Genomic DNA, 19950 nt, shown 5'->3' with positions numbered 1-19950 from the left:
TACAAAACATGCATAAAATAATGAACATATCAATTATTAATCATTTATGAATGCAGTCATGTTTTGTAAATAATTAGTTAAACGTACAGTATGGAATTTTTTCTCCACTAGGGGTCGCTAACCTATTTACAATAACAAAGGCGTAGTTTGATGACACAACATTTGCTAAGAATTATGGATCTTGTCGTCAACGTCAAGCCGACCGATCTAATAATGTTTATGGGTGACTGAATACATCAATGTTTTTATCATGACTGTGATATGAAGCAGTTCGGGATTGCTAAGAGACAGCTATCAGCTCCACAAGCGACGCGAGTCCCGCGGATATAAAAGGAATATGGACATTTCATTCTACCGAACTACAGTGGAGAATTACTACTCACAGGTCAGTTTATTAGACAAATTAAACTTGTGAGGTAATGCAGCGCTGTTTCACTTGGTCTAACATTACACTATCACACTAAACTGCATTTGAATGTGTTGAAATGTATGTGTTAGTTTGTCTGTATGAGACTAGCAGTAAGCTAGATCAACATGAGAATAACATACAGATCATATTCTAACATTTTATCATTGTTGAACTATATAACATTGATTAGTTTTACAGGGCTGCCAACTCTCACGCATTGAGCGTGAGACTCACGCAATTGACACTTTTCACACGCTCTCACGCCACACATCCATTTTCTCACGCACAGAAAAATTGTGGAGCAAAGAGGTACTTTTAATATTAAACTAATTCTCAGCTCTTAGATTCCGTCAATTTTATTACGAAATTCAGACAAAAACTGTGACGTGACAGATCGCTGAGCGCCTCAGTTCAAGTGCACGTGAACCGATCACCTGTTACTTTTTTATTTAAAGATGCAGTACAACTTACCGAAAGTATACATAATATCGACCAATTGGTGTTTTTCAACCACGGAAAGAGGTCAGTATAACAGCAGGAGAACAATTATGTCACATAACGTTACATTTACCTCAGGAAAGCCATTTAACGACCAAAGCATGTTAATTGAATAGAAAAAAATAGCTAGAGAGGAGATTTTGCTGAGCACTATATTACATATTTATTAGATTTTTACTTATGTCATTAAATAATTGTTATTATAACAAAAACTGCATTATATTTAATTAATGTTATTTTTTAACCTTTAATAATACCAGCAGATTGGGCCCTCTATGTTTACAGCTTTAGGTGAGATTATTTTTTTAAATAAAATTTAAAATAAACATGTATCCAAATTAGTCAATATTGAATCAAAATCGGAATCAAATCACAAGAATGGAATTGAAATCTTGAAATTTTTGCCAAGCAATAATAAAAACTGTATCCTATACCAGTCATTGTACAATGTAAACATTGTAACATGTTGTCACTAAACTTCATAAAATTCTATTTAGTTACCAAATGTTTTGACAATCACAATTACACTTATTGTGATGCAATATTTGTCTTACAATATTTGGAATTTACAAAACATACATAAAATGTTAGTATATCACTTGCTAATCATTTATGAATGTTTTGTAAATGATTAGTTCATCATTAACTAACCACTTATAAATGACTTACAACTGAACATTATTATAAAGTGTTACCCAATAACACTTATTCACAAACACATTAATATTTATAATAACTGTTTGATAATAAAATGACTAGAACAAAAATAAAATATTATTCTATATAAATTACATTTATTAAAAATTAACCAAAGAGTGGACTATTACACTAACAGCACTATTACACTAACTTGTGTGGCTTGCTTGGCTCACACCCCTGAAACTCACAAGAGCTCTTCCTGTTGACAATGCTCATGACATAAGATTCAACTTTCATTCACAGAAATAGTCACACAAACAGTGTGTGGTTCAGTTCAGTGGCTTGTGTCATACCAAGAATCAAAGCTAAATATCTACATCTACCAAGAAAATCCTCCGATAATTTCTGAGAAAACCTTTAGTTAATTAGTGCAGAAGACATGTTAATTATTGCCTATTTGACAAAAGCCTAAACTGATTTGAGAAATGAGTCAACATTGTGGGTAACAAAGCGCAAGCCATGAACCATGCTACTAAACACTGTATGGTGTGTATTTCTAAGAAAGAAGGACTGTGCTAATCACGTGTACTGCCTTTGCAAGAGCAGCATGATCATGCAGATTCTTTTATTTGACATGGGCAGTAAGCTGTCTACCAAAAGATGATTGACTGTTCATGTATATAGTGTTACTGTATCAAAAACAGTGTGTGCTCACCGACTGTGCTGGCTTCCTCCAGGACCACCTCTATGGAGCGCTGCCTGTACTCCACATGGAAGTTGAGCATCCGTGACTGCCGTTCCACAATGTGCCGTGAGGGCTGGACAGGGCAGAAGGCCGGGCTGGATGAAGACGGGAGTGAGGAAGATGCTGATGTGGATGCTGATGCTAATTCTGATTCTGAAGGTGGCGGGGCTGAGGGCGTAGGAGCTGTGGCTTCTGATTGGCTGTGAGGTCCATAGGGGCCAGTCTGAGTTGCTTCACTGGAGAAATTACTACAGAGGACAGTAGAAAATGAAGCAAAGTTACAATTAACTCAAATGGTGTTAAAGTTGCTATAAGAACAGCAGCTCTCCATTATAACTACATTTTGATACACTACTGTTCAAAAGTTTGGAGACAGTAATTTTTTTTTTGATGCATTAAATGCATTTAATCGATGAAAAGTGACAGTAAAGACATTTATTATTATATTGTTACATTATATTGTTACAAAATATTTCTATTATTTCAAATAAATGCTGTTCTTTTGAACTGTCCATTACCGTAATCAAAGAATCCTGAAAAAAAGTGTCAGTTTCCACAAAAATATTAACTGCAAAACATTGATGATAATGTTTCTTGAGCAGCATATCAGCGTATTAGACTGATTTCGGAAGGATCATGTGTGACACTGAATACTCGAGTAATGGCTGCTGAAAATCCAGCTTCGACATCACAGGAATAAATTACATTTTGAAATGCATTAAAATAGAAAACAGCGAATATTACTGTTTTTTTTAATGTATTTTAGATCAAATATGTTTAAAGTAGTAGTAAAAATTTAATATTAGTTAGAAATGTCATGAAAAATAATAAAATTCGCTATGTTTTATAGAATAAAATAAAAGACAAAAGAGTGTTATTATTAGCGGGAAAATTGACAGTGTCTGGATGGAGGGTCCTAGATCTGTAAAGGTTGAAAGCCCCAAAATCCAAGAACTTTGCCCATATAATACACAATATAACATTTTGTGGGAAAATAATCTACTGCCTCTATGTATTTGCTTTATAATCCAATGTGAATACTGGGCATTCTGTCAATTTTATGTTCACTTAATCTGACTACTGTAAGCGGAAACTGAGTCCATCATCCAAATTAGAAAAAAAATTGCTGATGATTTTAGAAAAGGGAACATAGAATGGAGAGAAACAGATAAAGTGAGGGAGGGAAAACAAAAAGAGAGAGAGCGGGAAAAAGCTTGCACCACCTTACACCACTCTGCATGATCCACAATGCGGGCAGTGCTGAAATCCAAACAGTATCAGACTCAATGTAAACAGGCTTTACTCGTATAATAATATGGGCAGGGCCCAACAGACGCTCGATTGTCCAACCCAGAGAAAATCACCCTTTTTTTGCTCTGCTGAGGACACAAACGGCTTTTTCTGGCACTTGCTCGCTCTTGCGCTCTCTCTCTCTCTCTCTCTCTCTCTCTCAGCGGCTGATGGCTGAATTCCCCCGTGCCCCCGTGTTCCCCTGTGGCAGTAAATAATGTCTTTTCTCTGAGCGCTGGCGGGACAAAGGCTCCTCTCTTCTCCTCCAGGGTCAGCACATATCGCTGTAAGAGCAGGAGCGGGGGGCCAGGCACAGCACACAATGCCTGACTTTATACCACCTTATTACAATACCAAAAGGTTAAAGACGTTAGGCTCCGGGGGCATTCAGAAACTCGTTAGACACAAAAAGGAAAACCCAAACATTGGATAAATTAAAGAAATGTCTAAAAAAAAAACTAAAAAAAACTTTGCTCCTCAGTGACATCTATAGGTCAACACAGTCACATAATTCAACATATGTAATAAAACAGCTATTCACATGATGGAAAAGAAGCACAGAATATCATTGCACAGCATGCTATATAAAACTTGTGCCGTAAATGTAAGCTGCCCTAACATGAGTTCATGACCGACTGACCGATTCATTTTTGCAAATCAGAGATTATTGTCATCATCAATTCGTCTAAATGATTTGTTCACAAACTTGACTAATCTGGATCACCAGTTCCAGAATCTGCTCACTCAATCCGGTCACAGTGGTTTAAAGTTTGATGAGGGAAACATTATTACTGAATAAGATCTCAAATTTTGGTCTTTTTCTCACATAAAAATATTGTATGAAAATATATTTCACAACAGAAATTTGACTAATTTCCATGACTTTTACTGGCTTGGAATTCACAACTGTAAAATTCCCAAACATTTCCAGGTTTTCTATAACTGTGGGAACTGTTCAGTAAACAAAAGTAGTATTTAAAATAAAAAAAAAGTATAATTTAAGATGAATGAATTAATGAACGTTACAGCTTTTTGAATGTTTCTAAAACAAAAAAACAGCTGCTGATGATGATGACGACAAAATACAAATCTGGTGAACCTCAGATATGAAGCATGAGGTTTCCATTGCACTGATTTCAAGAGCTCAGCCTACACAAGATGTCATTTGTGATGTTCGCCTGGTAAGAAAAGGAATTCACAAATGAGACTACCTCAAGATTATGAACAGATCTAAGCTGTTCGTTTATCTGTGATAATATGAGTCTGTGGTTAATAGAAGTCACGGTAGAGCTGGAACGGTAGAGTCCCACAGCCCGCGGCATCTACAACCCATTTTTAAACAATCTTGTGATCTGTATATAATTTACAACCGCTAAAGACTCTCTTTTCTTTTTTTCTCCCCTCCCTCTCAGACACTGGCATTCAGTCAATGATTATTCCACTGTGAGCGTCTAGATGGCAGTCTACACACACGCTTGGCTTGGCAACAGCGCGTAGGTCTCCGGGTCCCGCCGAGCAGAGATCCAGCTGGCAGCGGGCGACTCAATGGGGGCACTTGAGTGAACCGTGCCATCCTACAGCCTGCAGTATGGTGCCAGCCACCCACTGAATGCACAGGCTGGAAGTCGCCATGCCAGGCTCCATTCATAATTACGTGCCTTTGAGAAAAACATGTCCTCGTGTCCAAGCTCTTACATTCACACACCCTCTAAATAAACCGTCACAGAGTGCGCTCCGTCTGAATATATTTGTTCTTAAGACTCTGGGGCATTCATGAGCACTGACCGTTAAGGAAGAAGAAATGCACGGCGGACACAATGAGATTTCACAAATGCCTTTTGTTGTCCAAAGTTTCAATTCCTGTTATTGGGTCAGATTTTTTTTTTTTTTTTGCTGTTGTGTTTGTGTGCGTTCCTGTTCAATTTCTCTCTCTTTCAGGCCAAGGAGACTGAGGGAAATCTCAATACGGATAAACGCGTAGTGTAACACTTTACAAACTCTTCGAGAGAGACAAACAGACAAACAACAAGAACTGTTTGTTGCGTTTTCAATTGTGGGTGTCAACGGTTTAGTGCCCAACGCCGTGCCAAGGTGGTTGGCCCCTCTATATACCTTCACAACCCAGTGAAGAGTGCACAACAATGAAAGCTGTCAACTACTTTTCTTACCCACAATGCAACTGGCAGAATTTAATTGGTCGATGGAATGCTGAAAAGCTTTACATTCAGCCTAAACACACCATGAATGAGTTCACTGCGATCCAAAGCAGACCAAACTAAAGAAGATGGTAAAAGGACGTTGGGACTTGATTGTACGAAATAGTGGTGTGCATCTAAACAATCCTACAGCTGTCCATAGACAGACACGACATTAAACAGTATTTTTGTATTAATGCACTGAAACGGCCAGCAGTGCAGAACCCACAGTAAGCTACATTAGTGCTGTGTCCTATAAAAAGCTCCCAACTTTGTTGGTTGTTCTCCTCCATTAACAAGGTCATCAACCAACCGCTATGAAAACCCCCGCAGTAAACTTGATTGTTTGATTTCCTGTGACTCTGGTGTTGAAATGGCACGAAGGGGGTAATTGCTGGGGAACAGACTTCCAGAGGGAAATGAGATGACAGCCTTCTCTGCACTGCTATTTCACCGCAATTATTTCCGCAACAACTTAAATTCTCACTTTCTTTTTCCTCCCTCACATTTGTTTTGTTTTTTCTAGGTTGTAAGCAAAAAAGTGGTTAAATGGTCTAATTTTTATTTAGCAATAGGAAGGATGCATTAGTTTATTTAAGTGACAAGCAAAACCTTTTACATTGTTACAAAAATAAACACTGTTCTTCTGAACTTTTCATCAAAGAATCCTGAAAAATCACAGTTTCTACAAAATTTTTACAGCAAAACTGTTTTCAGTATTGACAATAATAAGAAATCCTTCATGAGCACCAAATCAGCATATTAGAATCATTTCTGGAGGATTGTGTGACACTGAAGACTGGAGTTATGGCTGCGGAAAAATTAGCTTTGCCATCACAGGAATAAACTACATTTTAAAATATGTTAAAGCAGAGAAGAGTTATTTTCAATTGTAATCATATTTCACAATATTAATGTTTTACTGTATTTTTGTACCAAACTTTTTAACAGTAGTGTAGTATAACTATAATAAAAAGTGAAATAAAATAATTCAAAATAAAAATAATTAAGGATTATTTGTATGTAAAAAAACAAGCAATATCTTACTGGCCCCATTGACTAATCATGCCAACTGCTTACATATTTGTGCAACGCAAGCTTCTGGTATAGTATGCTCCCATAGCAAACTGTGATAGTAGCAAAATCTTTCTGCCATATTTCTAATAACTGCTGATCACAAATAATTACATTATATTATAATATAGTATATAGCCTATTATCAATTATAGTATACATAAAATTTGAGTATATTATAATAAACTAAAATAAATTTTAAATACCTTTAGTGTGAAGGTGGATCATATCAATAATTCTTTGTCCTGCCGTGTAACACTTTTTGTGCTTACATTTTTTCACAATTTCCATACACTGTGCTGCACCGGAAGTTGCAGTGACCATGTGGCTAAATGCGGAAGCAATTGTGCAGAGTCCATTGAAATGAAGCAAGATCATGCAATATTAAATTTCAGGATTTTGTGTTCAGTAGTTAGATTGCTGATTAGCCAGATGTAAAATGGTAGAGCGCTTCTAATTTGACTCAATCAGATGAGCAGACATGATAAGAGCTCTACCAAAGGCTCTACAAGCCGAGACACAAGCTGCTCTGACATTTCCCCCTCGATTCCTTAACATCCAGGGAACCAGCAGCAGCCACAGCTGGGTCTCATTATAGCTCAGAGACGAATGCCCTTTTGAGAGGAGGCCAGTTTCATTTTACAGGGGCATGAAAGCAGTAACCACCTCGTTCGAGCCATCAAGCTCAGCTGGGACTTGAATCAGGTAATGTGCCGTCTTTGGAGTCTACCAGCATTAATCTCTACTCTAAAGACTATCTTTAAAAAGCACATGCAGTTCAGTAGAGTGGAATCTCTGCCATAATCTTGGGAAGGGAAAGCCTGAGTTGATGATTTTAATTTCAAAAGAATCAACAAATGAACGTCATACCTTTGCAAGATCCCATTTTCTTGTGGTATCACTCCGTTGATGGCTGCCTAGAGAGAAAACACAAATATGTTTTTAACGAGAGCTCACAGCATTGATGACAAGATATAACTGTTAGGTTCAGTTCAATTTAAAAGTGACATAACATGAAACCTTTTTAGTCAGCATCAAGATTTTAAGTTTGAAATGTATATTAATCAATAAATGGAAGCATTTATGTTAGGTGATGTGAAAAGTCACCATTTCTTTGACAATTGTGACACCCCATGTTAGAATTTGTGTACTTCCCTAATCCCTACTATGCGACAAAAATCATTTTTAAAAGGTATTAAGAATATTAAATTAATATGAGGACATAAAAATGCATACAGTATACACTACTGTTCAAACGCTGGTTTTCTATTCAGCTTTGCCATAACAGAAATAAATTACATTTTAAAATATATTAAAATAGAACAGAGTCATTCTAAAAAAGGAATAATATTTCACAATATCTTCTTTTACTGTGTTTCTGATTAAATTAATGTAGCCTTGTTGAGCATTAGAGACTTCTTTTTACATTAAAGGAAAAACTTACCGACCCCAAATTTTTTAACGTAATTTTTTCCATTTAATTTTAGATAGCATGTCACACTGCTGGACATACCTGCTGTCAATACTTGAAATTTTACATCAACTACCCAAATAAATAATGGTCTAAATTTACTGATTTTTTTTGTTACAATGATAAAAGGTACACATTAAGAGCGACAGAAATCAGATATTCCATTAGAAAACCCAAACATAAAACATACAAGCAGTATCCAGCAAAGTGGGCTACATATTTCTTCCTCTCTTTCTCTCATCAGACTGAAGTGGAATGCATAGAGATGGGCCTGATGTGTTTGTGTCTGTGCGTGTGTGAGCAAGTGGGTTCTGGAGCCAGACTGTGATAAGGAGACTTGCACAGTGGATACAGATCTGAATGGAATGGCTCCTGATTGAGCCAAATAACAAAGTGTATACAGAGACGTACATCGCAATGCTTGCTATGCTCCGAAATTTTTTCCATGCCTGTAGAGGCCACAGAAATCATATTTTGTCTGCCGTAGAGACAGAACATCAGATATTCGCAAAAATGTAAAAGAAGTGCTCTACACATTTAAGGCCATTTGACTACTCATGAAAGATTTGCTCAGGTGCAGGGCGGCATTTGTGTGATCAAGTGTGCGGCACACATCCTGGCTTCGGCGTGGGGTGTTCAAACACACGCTGGCTGTCCCGTCTCGTCTCGTCTCATTCTTTTTCTTTTTAACTCCATCAGCCTCGTAACCCCGAGCTGGAACAGCAAGTCATTACATTTACAGGTGCACTTAACCACACCATGTGCTAGGGCCTGCTTTCTTTGAATGGCTGCCAGCATACAACGAGCTTCCTGCTAAATATAGTAAAACAGCCTGCTTTTGAGATAAAGGGAGACTTTGTGGAGAGAAATCTGTCTGTAAAACCACAATTTCTTGATTTTCATTTGAAAACTGTCGCTTTAGATCTGTCCTGACACTGCATTCTTTATACTGCTTTTAAGAACTGTAAATGCGAGATGGAAAGACTGTACTTAGGGAGAGTGTCAGTCGAGAGCGAGAGTCCCTCATGCAAATTAGCAATAAAACCACCAGAGGACATGCCTCCTGTTACATTCACCAAACCAAAATATAGTTTTCCCGTCTGTGGTGTGTCTGTGGTATGACACCTGTCACAGCGCTTAAGCCTATGTTTTAGGCTTAAGAGGTAAATGTTTGTGCGGCGGCAATTGAAAGGTGATATACCAGTCTATATATCACCAGGATGCTTGTATAAGACCTTAGACGACCTCAATGACAATCTCCACAGCATGTATTCAAAGATGGACACCTGCAACTAGGAATTTTTAGGACCATTTTGATCTGTCTAAATGACCTGTTTGCAATAGATAAGAAAAAGCCATAAAAAGGTGTGGCTATTTGCAGACTGCAGCAGACATTACTGACTGTTCAAATAACATTATCGATTGAAACAGACACCTAGACACATAAGCTCCGCACAGTAGGAGCAACAAAGGAACTACTATTTGTTCACTAGGGGTGAAACAGTTCCTACTTGAACAAAAACACATGTACGGATTTTGACTCATGATTCGGCATGCATTTTGGTTCTGCAGTTCATTGCCTCTACTGATGCCTCTGAAATTATAAATATTAAATGTGTATGAACTGCAAAGTAATTCTCTGTATCATTGAATCGTCATACAGGGGAAAAATAAATGCAAACGGATGTAACAAATTAAAGAAGCACATCTGAGTATACTTGATGTAACTTGAGTGATGGCAGTCGGAATGAAACGGACTAAATTAAAGATGCAAATTGATAGAAACAGTTCATGCTCATGTTGTGATAACTATGATTAGCAATAACGGTTTATCCTGCAATAGTGAAAGTAAAGCCGCATTTACACTGCAGGTCTTGATTCCCAGTTCAGATTTCTTGACTATGTCTTATTTTTTGACAACCAGCTTATATCATCTTTTAAAAGTGAAAACAGTGTGATTTACAATGGACGCACACAAAATGATGATACAAGCTTTTGCTTTCCACACCATCTTTAAAGGTCAGTAAAACATTGGGTTGAGCCTTCACCCTCCACTGTGCCATTAAAAAGAGTCTTGTGATCGTGGTTGGTGTCCACCGGAGTTGACTTTATTCGCCACCGTTGCTTTTTCAATGACTTACGACTTATTCGACAGGGGAATATCCGATATGTCCGCTTACATAGCAAATTCACATATCAGATTTATTTTCACATATGAATGAGGCCTGAAACTGATCTGAGAATATCGAAATCCATGTGCTCTTTTCCAGTTTACACGTTCGTTGCTCATATCCGATCTGTGCTGCATGGGAGGAAAAAATCTTGAACCATGTAATGTAAATGCGAACTTAGTCATGTAAAACACTAATAACTAAAGACTTGAAAGAACATCACTTAATCAAAAAGAAATCCTAAAAGAGATTGAATAATTCTAAGGCCATATTTACACCTGGTATTAAGATGTGTTTTTGTTAATTGGATCACAAGTGGACGACGCTAAATACAGGTTTAAACGGTCTAAAAACGTTTTTAGCTTATCCACTTTTGACCACTTCCAGAAGTCAAAACGCATTCACCGGATTGCTTTCGTAATGAAAACGAATCTAATGCATTGTCGGCGCCGATGGCTTGTGGTCAGCGTGCCGACATGTAGCGCCGTTGCGCTCGGGCGGCCCGAGTTCGAGTCCCAGCTCGTGGACCTTTTCCGATCCCGTCCCCCGTCTCTCTCCCACCTCGCTTCCTGTCAACTCTATACTGTCCTGTCACAATAAAAGGCAAAAATCACCCAAAAAAAAAGAGAAGAAAACGAATCGAATGCATTTGAACAGCCACAAAATATCACCTACTGACCTATATTATGGGAAGCACGCAAGCCAGACAGTATTAAGCTTTGTCGGATGAAGACCTAAGTTTGGTTCTCTCATTCCTTATTTCTAACATGCACCCACACTGTTCAGCATGGTCTTGCGGCTGTCAGAGCAGAAACGAAACTGCTGCTCTCTGTATGTTTTCCAATTGTCTCCTTTTACGTTCATATGTAAATCAAGCTTATTTCGTCCATTAGATCGAAAGATCTGAAAAAGCCCATACATTTGCCCACCCACAGACCCTCCCCTCGAAGAAATCAGGACAGAAGTGGTCGAAAGTGGAAAAAAAGAGATGGATTAAAACACCATTAAATGGGAATGTGTCTCCCTCAACTACTTGTAATCCAATAGACAAAAACACAACTTTATACAAGGTGTAAACAGGGCCTAAGATAGTAAAAACTTCTCACTGGATTGGTTGAGGGACTATCTTAAATAGACTGTATGTGTCTGAATGTAATACTCTTTATAATCTTTAACATAATTTTACAGCAGCATATGGCTTTAAGCTCTTAAATGTTTTTAAAGGTGCAGTAACTTATTGCCAAGTCCAAATGCAGTATTAAAACATCATTATAGACCTAAAATGTCCTTATTGTGCAGTGCTCTACTAATAGTGCAGTACCAAGAATTTACCAAACCTGTGACCACAGAACCATGAGCCAAGCTGTTGTTAATTGCAATATATTTCATAATATTACTGTTTTACTGTGATTTTGAAATAAATGCAGCCTTTGTGAGCATTGAAGACTTCTTTCAGAAACATTTTTTTAAACGTACTGTTCCCAAATTTTTTAATGGTGGTGTATAATAAATAGACAAGAATTAGAAAAACAATGTTTCCAATTCTTTGAAGTCTTAAGATATAGCATAGTATAGCATGTCACACTGTAGGACAGGTCTAATAATAATCGTAATATTCTGGAAAGGTTTCAGTAATTATTTTCTCACTTTGGTTCATCAGTATATAACTGGGTCTCTGAACATTGATTTATTACATTAAAAATGTAAGTAACGTTTTATTAAAAACAATAATAGTTATTTTTATTTGGGGTTGGGTTTTTCCATTAAACACAAACAGTGTTATTTAAAAAAATGTAAAATCCACTGTTTTCTATACATAAAAGGCAGGGAAATCACTGGCAGTTCAGCTGCAATTTTGCATGGTTCATTAAAAATTTATATTATACCATGTTTTGAACCCGGCCTCCATGCATACTATAAAATTACACCACTAGACTATCATGACTAGAATTGTCAGAACGGTCACTGGTGCCCCACAAAACGCATGACACCCCTGATTATAGCCCAATTGTTCACAGTGCGTTTCATTATTGCTGAGCACACATACAAAAATATGAATACTAACATGTCAGACTATGTTTCATTGATGACTGACTAAATTTTCCTCCTAAAAATCAATGTAACTGGTATATGGGAATGCAGCTACATCTACAGAACTGTGCCAGAATGTTCAGTGAACAATGGTACCATTAAATAGAGTTTGCACTAAAACACAGTGGCTTTGTCTCTGTTGCATCATCACAATCCACACACAAACAATAAGCAGGAGGCATTAGACACACACTTGTTAAAATGGTTTGTGGTTTAAAACAAATCTAGGTGTATCAGTCTTACAGATTTAACAAAGAGCATCTTACCACCAAGTCCCAGTTGTTCAGTTCTAGAAGTGTGATCGCCTCAGCAATGTTGTCGATTCCTGTACATGCCTGAAACAAAATGGACTTGCTTATTAAAAATACCAGAAACCAAAAGTTCTTCTTTTTATTTTGAAAGAATGAAATAACATAACTGGTCCAAAATAAATTTCTGAGAATGTTAACACATACGTAGTGTTCAAAAGTTTAGGGGTTGGTAAAATTTGCTAATGCTTTCAAAGAAGTCTTTTATGCTCACCAAGAAAAAAATCGTGAAATAGTATTACAATTTAATATACCCTTTCTATTGTAATATATTAAAATGTAATTTATTCCTGTGATGCAAAGCTGCATTTTCAGCATTATTACTCCAGTCTTCAGTGTCACATGATCCTTCAGAAATCTTTTTAATATGCTGATTTGGTGCCAAAGAAACACTTCTTGTTATTATCAATGTTGAAAACAGTTGTGCTGCTTAAAATTTTGTGAAAACAGTGACAATTTTTCATGATTCTTTGATAAAGTGCAAAAGAACAGAACTTATTTGAAACATAAATGTTTTGAAACATTATAAATGTCTTTACTGTCACTTTTGATCAATTGAATGCATCCTTGCTGAATAAAAGTAAAACATTATTTTAAAAAACAAAACTACTGACCCCAAACTTTTGAAATGTAATATTAAAAATATTACATTTTTAATATGTAATATTTAACTTCACATAGTAGGTAACAGCAAAGCTTTCTTCAATCTAACAGACAGGAGATGCTATCAAATTATATGAGAGATGTTTATTAGTATAAGCAACCTGCCACCTCAAGATATTTGTTTAGTTAGGCTACATATTTTAGATCTGACACATTTAAATTTAGAACACATATATTGTCAATACTGACTCATAAAATCTCAAAGCAAACAAACTGAAAAACAGGATTGTGACAGCTGATGGCAGTGTACAAACAGAGAAAAGCGTGCAGAGTCATCTGACAGCTTCTGGCCATTACAGGGTCATGAAAAATACAGATCAGGATTCAGATGTCAGTCCTGTAATGTTTCCTGGCTCCATATAGGCAGATGGAAACAAAATGGTGTATTTTCAGCATTTTATTCTTACTTTTCCCGATCATGTGCTTGCCAGACTTCGTTTTTGCTGAATAATTCAAACAAAGCCACTGACAGCTCATCATCTCGATACATGTCAACAAAAAGGACTGACTTCACTAGCCGTTACCCGTATAGCAGTCAGCAGGCACAAGAACGGATCTGAACTACACATTCAGACCTTATAAAATTACAGATTCTAAAACCATATGCGAGTAAACCCACCTGAAAGTCGGCCAGGATCATTTCTCTGTCCATGTTGCTGTCGGAGGCCATTGCAGTGAGAGGCTAACGACTCATGTAAAAACCCCAAAAATATCAACCTCCGATTTCAAAAGAGCAGTTCAGGACACGGCTTATCAGTGTGCAGCAGGTAATTGGTTATAAATGCTGCTCTTCTGGGCCTTGTTGTCAGTGTTTGGCGGCTTTCTGTTTTTCTGTTCTCGTCACTTTGCTGTTGTGGATCGGCGTTCAAAGCAACGAAACATCCTACGGCTGCCGTAAAGAAGTGCTGCGAACTGTCGCGCAACTCACACGGTCGGAAAGTGCTGCGTATTTTTAAAGCAGCAGGGCCGCGGCTGAATTTGAATGGACTTTCTTACGAGTGACTTGCTTGACAACCTTGTGACATTTTACAACAACAAAAAAATCATTAAAATAGTTTATCAAAACATGTTTATAGGCTCTGTAGGTGGTTCCCTATTATCTGCAGCATTTTGTCACTGTTTTACCTCAGTGTAAACCCCCAAAGCGAGGTTTTTATTTTATAAACATGAAGATATTACAATGTCAACCGTCATGACAAATAAAACGTTACTATCTCATGATCGTTTAGAAGGGCTGATTTCATTTTCAGGTACTCTGGCTAAACGCACAGGTTTCCTTGGTGTAATTTATGCTGGCTGGGGGGGAAACAAACTCTTAAACCAGTTTAAGTTGGTTTGCTGGTCTTAGCAGCTATGCCAGCCCTACCAGGCTGATTTTAGAGAGGTTTAGGCCGATTTTCAGTGGGTCAGGCTAAAAGATAAGCTTGTCAATAAGCTGAGCACCATCTTCAGATTAGAAAACCAGTAAAAACATACAACAATAAATAAATATAGGCCATCTTAAATGGTCTTAGCTGGTCTCACAGCCTAGCCCACTAAAAAGTGTTTAGAAACCCTCTATAACACCGGAAAACAGCATTGCCCAGTTTAATAGGCATATGATATGTTTTTAAGCAGAGATGTAGCAATATGTGTCCGTGTAGTATTAATGTAAACAGCTATTGCTATTCGTTCCAATGATTAAACAAAACGATGGGATGGTCAAATATTAACTGGCCGTTTTCAGAAAATTCAATTTATGGTGCGCTGGAGGGGTAGCATCTCGGCAGTTCACATGACTGAATATAAACCTTGCAGTGTTTTACAGTCTGAGTTTCACTTCAAACGCACATTTATACAGAGAGAAATCTTACACTGGGAACACCAACACTAAAAAGCCTTTGCGGCTCAAAGATGAATGCTTAACATGGCAAAAGCGGTGAGATTTTAGCAGAAAGTGCATCTCTCACACTCACACACAGCCTCTCCCCAGCTGCATTGCCGTTGAGTCCCGCCTCACAGCGTCTGTTAGAAAAAGTGGGCGGAAGTGTCGGTCCTTCTTTATTTCAAAAAGGAGTGATGTCAAACAACAGCGGCAGTCTCACTGACAAAGTCAGCTGTCTTGCAACCAGCTTATTCAACGCGTATGAGCCATTTGGAGAGGATAACTCGATGCCCGCGACGTAACCATCCTGCAGGTATTGGATACAATGTTTCATTTTAAATGATCCATTATGACGTCGTCCATCGGCTGAATCGTCACAGTGTAACTGCAGCTCAGTGCGCGAGGAATCACCACGACAGAAGAACATTTGTAGATATTCACGGCTGCAGTTTGAAATGCTTCCTCGCAGCATGAAAACGTATTAAAGATTATTTCTACGCGTGTCAACTCGATATCGGCGACTAGTGTCAGTTAACCAGTTTTGATAACCCTCATGCCAGCGTTCTTTGATGTGCACATCAAAGAAGATTTGCTTTTCAATGTTTGTTTCATATTCAAAATGGGCGGGAAGCTTACATTAAACTTGCAACATATCCTTGCGAACTCACTGGATACGAAATAAAAAAAATTCCTCGCGAATAACAGTTTTCTCTCTCTATTTCTGTTTTCAGAGGTCGTTCGGAGGCTTGAAATGACAACATCTGCCGATGCCATGAACGCATTCCAGTTCTCCAGCCCAATGCACCTGCATATAGTTAATATCAGAGGACTCGTGAAAGGGAAGTTTGGCTCTCAGATGCGAGCAGTTTTCATGTGACTACTACAGATCTGTTTGAATGCGAGATCTGCATATCTGGACTGAGACCACGGCAGAGCTTCATGTCATTCATGGACACGGAAAGGATTCTCTCGCATTGATCATACAGGCTAAAAGATGATGATGTTTGTTTTGTTTTTTTCATATATTGCTTGAATGTCCATATAGGCTATTTGATAAGAGATGGCATGGCATCCCTGTTTTCTCCGTTGGTTCCGATGGCTTCGGTAGGACGATATTAATGTGGGTGGACCTTGGCGCGTCTCCAACGGATATTTTTTTTAGGGGGGCTGGAGGATCGGACTATTTACTACAGCTTTGTAGTACTTTTGCCTTATAAACCAGCGTACATTTTTTTTAAAGCAAGCATCAGAGATATTTTACCTCCTTTGTCAGTATAATGGCCGAGGACACAGCTATAGATGGACTGAGCACTGCAGCTGCGCAGGGAAATCTGATGGAAATTGAGCAGATACTGCAAAGCAACGTGAACGTTAATGAGAGGAACAAGTTCGGCAGGACACCATTGCAGGTTAGACGCTCATCTCCACGATCAGCTTTCATATCTAAAGAAACACGGTGTTGTTTATAATGCATAGTACATAAGCCTCACGAAAACAATTTGTCCTTTTCCTTGCAGTCACCATGAGCAGTGGCCTGGTTGACTTACTTCTAACTAAACCTGTGGTTTTCTTTTTTAAAGTTTACCTGCAAACCAACAAGTAGTCTAGCACCTGTTGCAAATAATCTATATTTTATTATGCCAACACATTATTGTCACTCGTTATCTGATACATAAAGCATTTATTGTGTGTAACTGAAAACTGTTTTATTACACTATAGTCAGATAACGAGCTAAATGAAATACATTATAGTTTTTTTGGCAGCATTTTACAGATTCAGATGTTATTGTAATTGTTTCAGGGTTTTTTTACAACGTAGGTGTAACAACAAAGTTGGTCACGTAGTTTAAATGTGATTGGCAATAAGGCCAGAAGTGATTGTAGATGCTTATGTTTATTTTTTACTTTTATGGGGTAAGATAAAACTCTACAATTAAATACAATTAAAATTATATATGAACATCCAATAAGCCTCGAGAAGCTGTTTCTACTTTTTAAATTGTTATTTCAGTTAGAAATCAAATATTCTACTAATGAGAAGGCCGTCTGGACTTACACCAAGCACAATATAGCTGTTTAATTTCGGTCAACGTGAAATATGTTGATATTACTGTGCTTGTGTCATATTCACACAAATTATATTCTCTCAGCTTCGGAATGAGTGATAATCTAAACTCTGGGTAATCCCCATCGGTGCTGCTATGTAGCATATGCCAATGTCTGCCAATGCAAATGTGGCATATATTAGGTGTAGATGATACATATAATATTCGTGAAATTTTGTTTGATCAACATTACGATTTCATGTTAAAATTTATATGAATGAATAAGGAAAGGTGTATATTTTAAGTGCTATGACCGGTCACTATACTTTTTATTTCTCGTGTTATCTATCACCTTTAAAATGTGTCTGTGATGTGACAAATGAATTTATAAAAGACTATAAACATTCCACGTGGTCTTTTAATTAACGTGAGGTAAAATAAATACCTGCATAATAATTATACAAGAATGAGCGGTTTAAAATCGTTTGAGATGGAGCATTACCCATATTAAAATATTCGTATGATGTAGGCTACTGGTGATCTCAATTAAATTTCCATAAACAAATCGTAGTAGGCTATAGATTTTTTTCCCCTGGGAATTACATCACTTTATAACTTCATAGGTCATAATTTAGGAGGTCGTTATGTGTTTAAAATTCTGTTCGCTTTTAAACATTTTTTAGATCGTTCTGAAGTAGCAGAATTCCTTCTTATTCTTGCAGCAATTCCTCTCTTCGATTTCTTTCTATTTGCATGACAGCAAAAATGACATCAGGAATAACTGGTACACATTCTTAGAACTATCATATATATATATGCATGAGGGAATAGTGTATTTTAGGTCAAATTGCCAACATCTTTTAGTTATGGACACGTATGTGTGTGTGTGTGTATATATATATATAGGCTATATATACATATATATATATATATATATATATATATATACATACACACACACATATATGCAAAAGTATATGTGTGTGTGTGTATATATATATGAAGAGTTCAGATGCAAAAGCCTCTAAGTGCCATCTGAAATTTTCTTCTAGAATGATAATTTTTATCAAGCTCGTATATTTAAGTTCAGTAATTTCACTTAAATGACAATTAATAGGTAATTTTCATTGCCATTTAAGTGAAATTACTGAACTTAAATATACGAGCTTGATAAAAAATGATCTTTCTAGAAAAAAATTTCAGATGGCACTTAGAGGCTTTTGCATCTGAACTCTTCATATATATATATATATATATAGCCTATATATATATATATATATATATATATACACACACACACACACACGCACACACGCATATATGTGTCCATAACTAAAAGATGTTGGCAATTTGACCTAAAATACACTATTCCCTCATGCATTCATACATATTTTCCTTATAATCTTGATTGAAACCTTCAATAATCCACTCATAATGCTTAATTAAAAATGCACACTTTCGCTAAAAACATTATTTATGTCATGAATGAATTATTGTAAGACTACTGTTAGCACCTTAACACGTGTTCTCTTTGGGTTGTTCTCTCAGGTGATGAAACTTGGCTGCCCGCGCATAGCAGAGACGCTGCTTCGAGCAGGCGCAGACCCAAACGCGCGCGACCCCATCCTAGGACTGACCGTCAGTCACGACGCCGCGCGAGACGGGTATCTGGACACTCTACAGGTGCTCGCGCAGAATGGTGCTGATGTCAATCTCCTTGACAACAAGGGCAACCTGCCTCTGCATCTGGCGGCGCAAGAAGGATGCCTGGATGTCGTGCAGTATCTCGTATCTTCCTGCAACACGCAGCCGTTTCTGCGGAACGCAAAAGGCCAAACGCCTCTTGACTTGGCGTCATTGCACAAAAGATATCAAACTGTGGAGTGGTTAGAGAACATTGCGCCTTCACAATCCAGCTAGAGATTATGATTGTGGGCCTGTGTGTTTTGTTGTGTAACAGAGGTAGCAGAGAAATGCTGAATGAGCGATTTGTTGCTTTGCGGGAAATTCAGCCAACTACCTCTTATTGCGATGTAAAATATTGGGCTCAGGGGCTTGACGTTTTGTGAAGAACAATTAACATTTGACATTGCATGTAATTCACATGGCCCACAATTTCAACTGGATAAATGTTTTTTTTTTTTTTTCCCAGGTCATATTTTTCAGCTCATAGTCTCCATTTTAGATTTGTAGATAATTTCTTTCACTATAACTTTCAAGCTCATACCTGTCCTATATGTCCTATTTTATAACAAGAAAAAATTATAATCTAGATTTAATTGATGTGCTCAAAGAAATCAATCCCCTTGTCTTGAAGTAATTGCACTATAATGGTAAAAAAAAAAAAAACTTAACCCCTGACTGCTCTGATTTTTGTTGTTTAGTTTTATGACATTAAATTTGCACTTTTGCTTGTAATTAATGCCTTATAACTGTGAAATGTCTTTTGTCACATTTAAAATATTAAAACCTTGCAAAATAACCAAA

The 19950-nt window shown here is 37.3% G+C and overlaps 2 protein-coding genes across 5 annotated transcripts in view; one reads left to right on the top strand and one right to left on the bottom strand.

The window, feature by feature from the left end:
• Window positions 1-14450, bottom strand: part of faf1 (Fas (TNFRSF6) associated factor 1) — a 72427-nt gene extending 57977 nt beyond the window's left edge. For 2 of the 4 annotated variants that reach the window (XM_084086442.1, XM_084086443.1), the window contains exons 1-4: window positions 14174-14445; window positions 12850-12918; window positions 7721-7767; window positions 2262-2527 (exon numbers count right to left, since the gene is read on the bottom strand). In XM_084086442.1, coding sequence (XP_083942568.1) covers window positions 2262-2527; window positions 7721-7767; window positions 12850-12918; window positions 14174-14224 — 433 coding nt within the window. In that variant the 5' untranslated portion in view covers window positions 14225-14445. Of the gene's footprint in view, window positions 1-2261; window positions 2540-7720; window positions 7768-12849; window positions 12919-14173 lie in introns of all 4 variants that reach the window. The other 2 variants (XM_084086441.1, XM_084086440.1) reach the window with 2 other exon arrangements.
• A 1129-nt stretch (window positions 14451-15579) lies between these two features.
• Window positions 15580-19950, top strand: cdkn2c (cyclin-dependent kinase inhibitor 2C (p18, inhibits CDK4)). Its single transcript, XM_084087706.1, has 3 exons — window positions 15580-15731; window positions 16150-16827; window positions 19012-19950. Exons 2-3 carry the CDS (start codon window positions 16696-16698, stop codon window positions 19381-19383), a joined length of 504 nt encoding a protein of 167 aa, XP_083943832.1. The 5' UTR covers window positions 15580-15731; window positions 16150-16695; the 3' UTR covers window positions 19384-19950.

This window comes from Abramis brama, assembly GCF_963993115.1.
Source record: "Abramis brama genome assembly, chromosome: 16".
Classification (NCBI taxonomy): domain Eukaryota; kingdom Metazoa; phylum Chordata; class Actinopteri; order Cypriniformes; family Leuciscidae; genus Abramis; species Abramis brama.
This window is presented reverse-complemented; position numbering and strand designations above follow the sequence as displayed.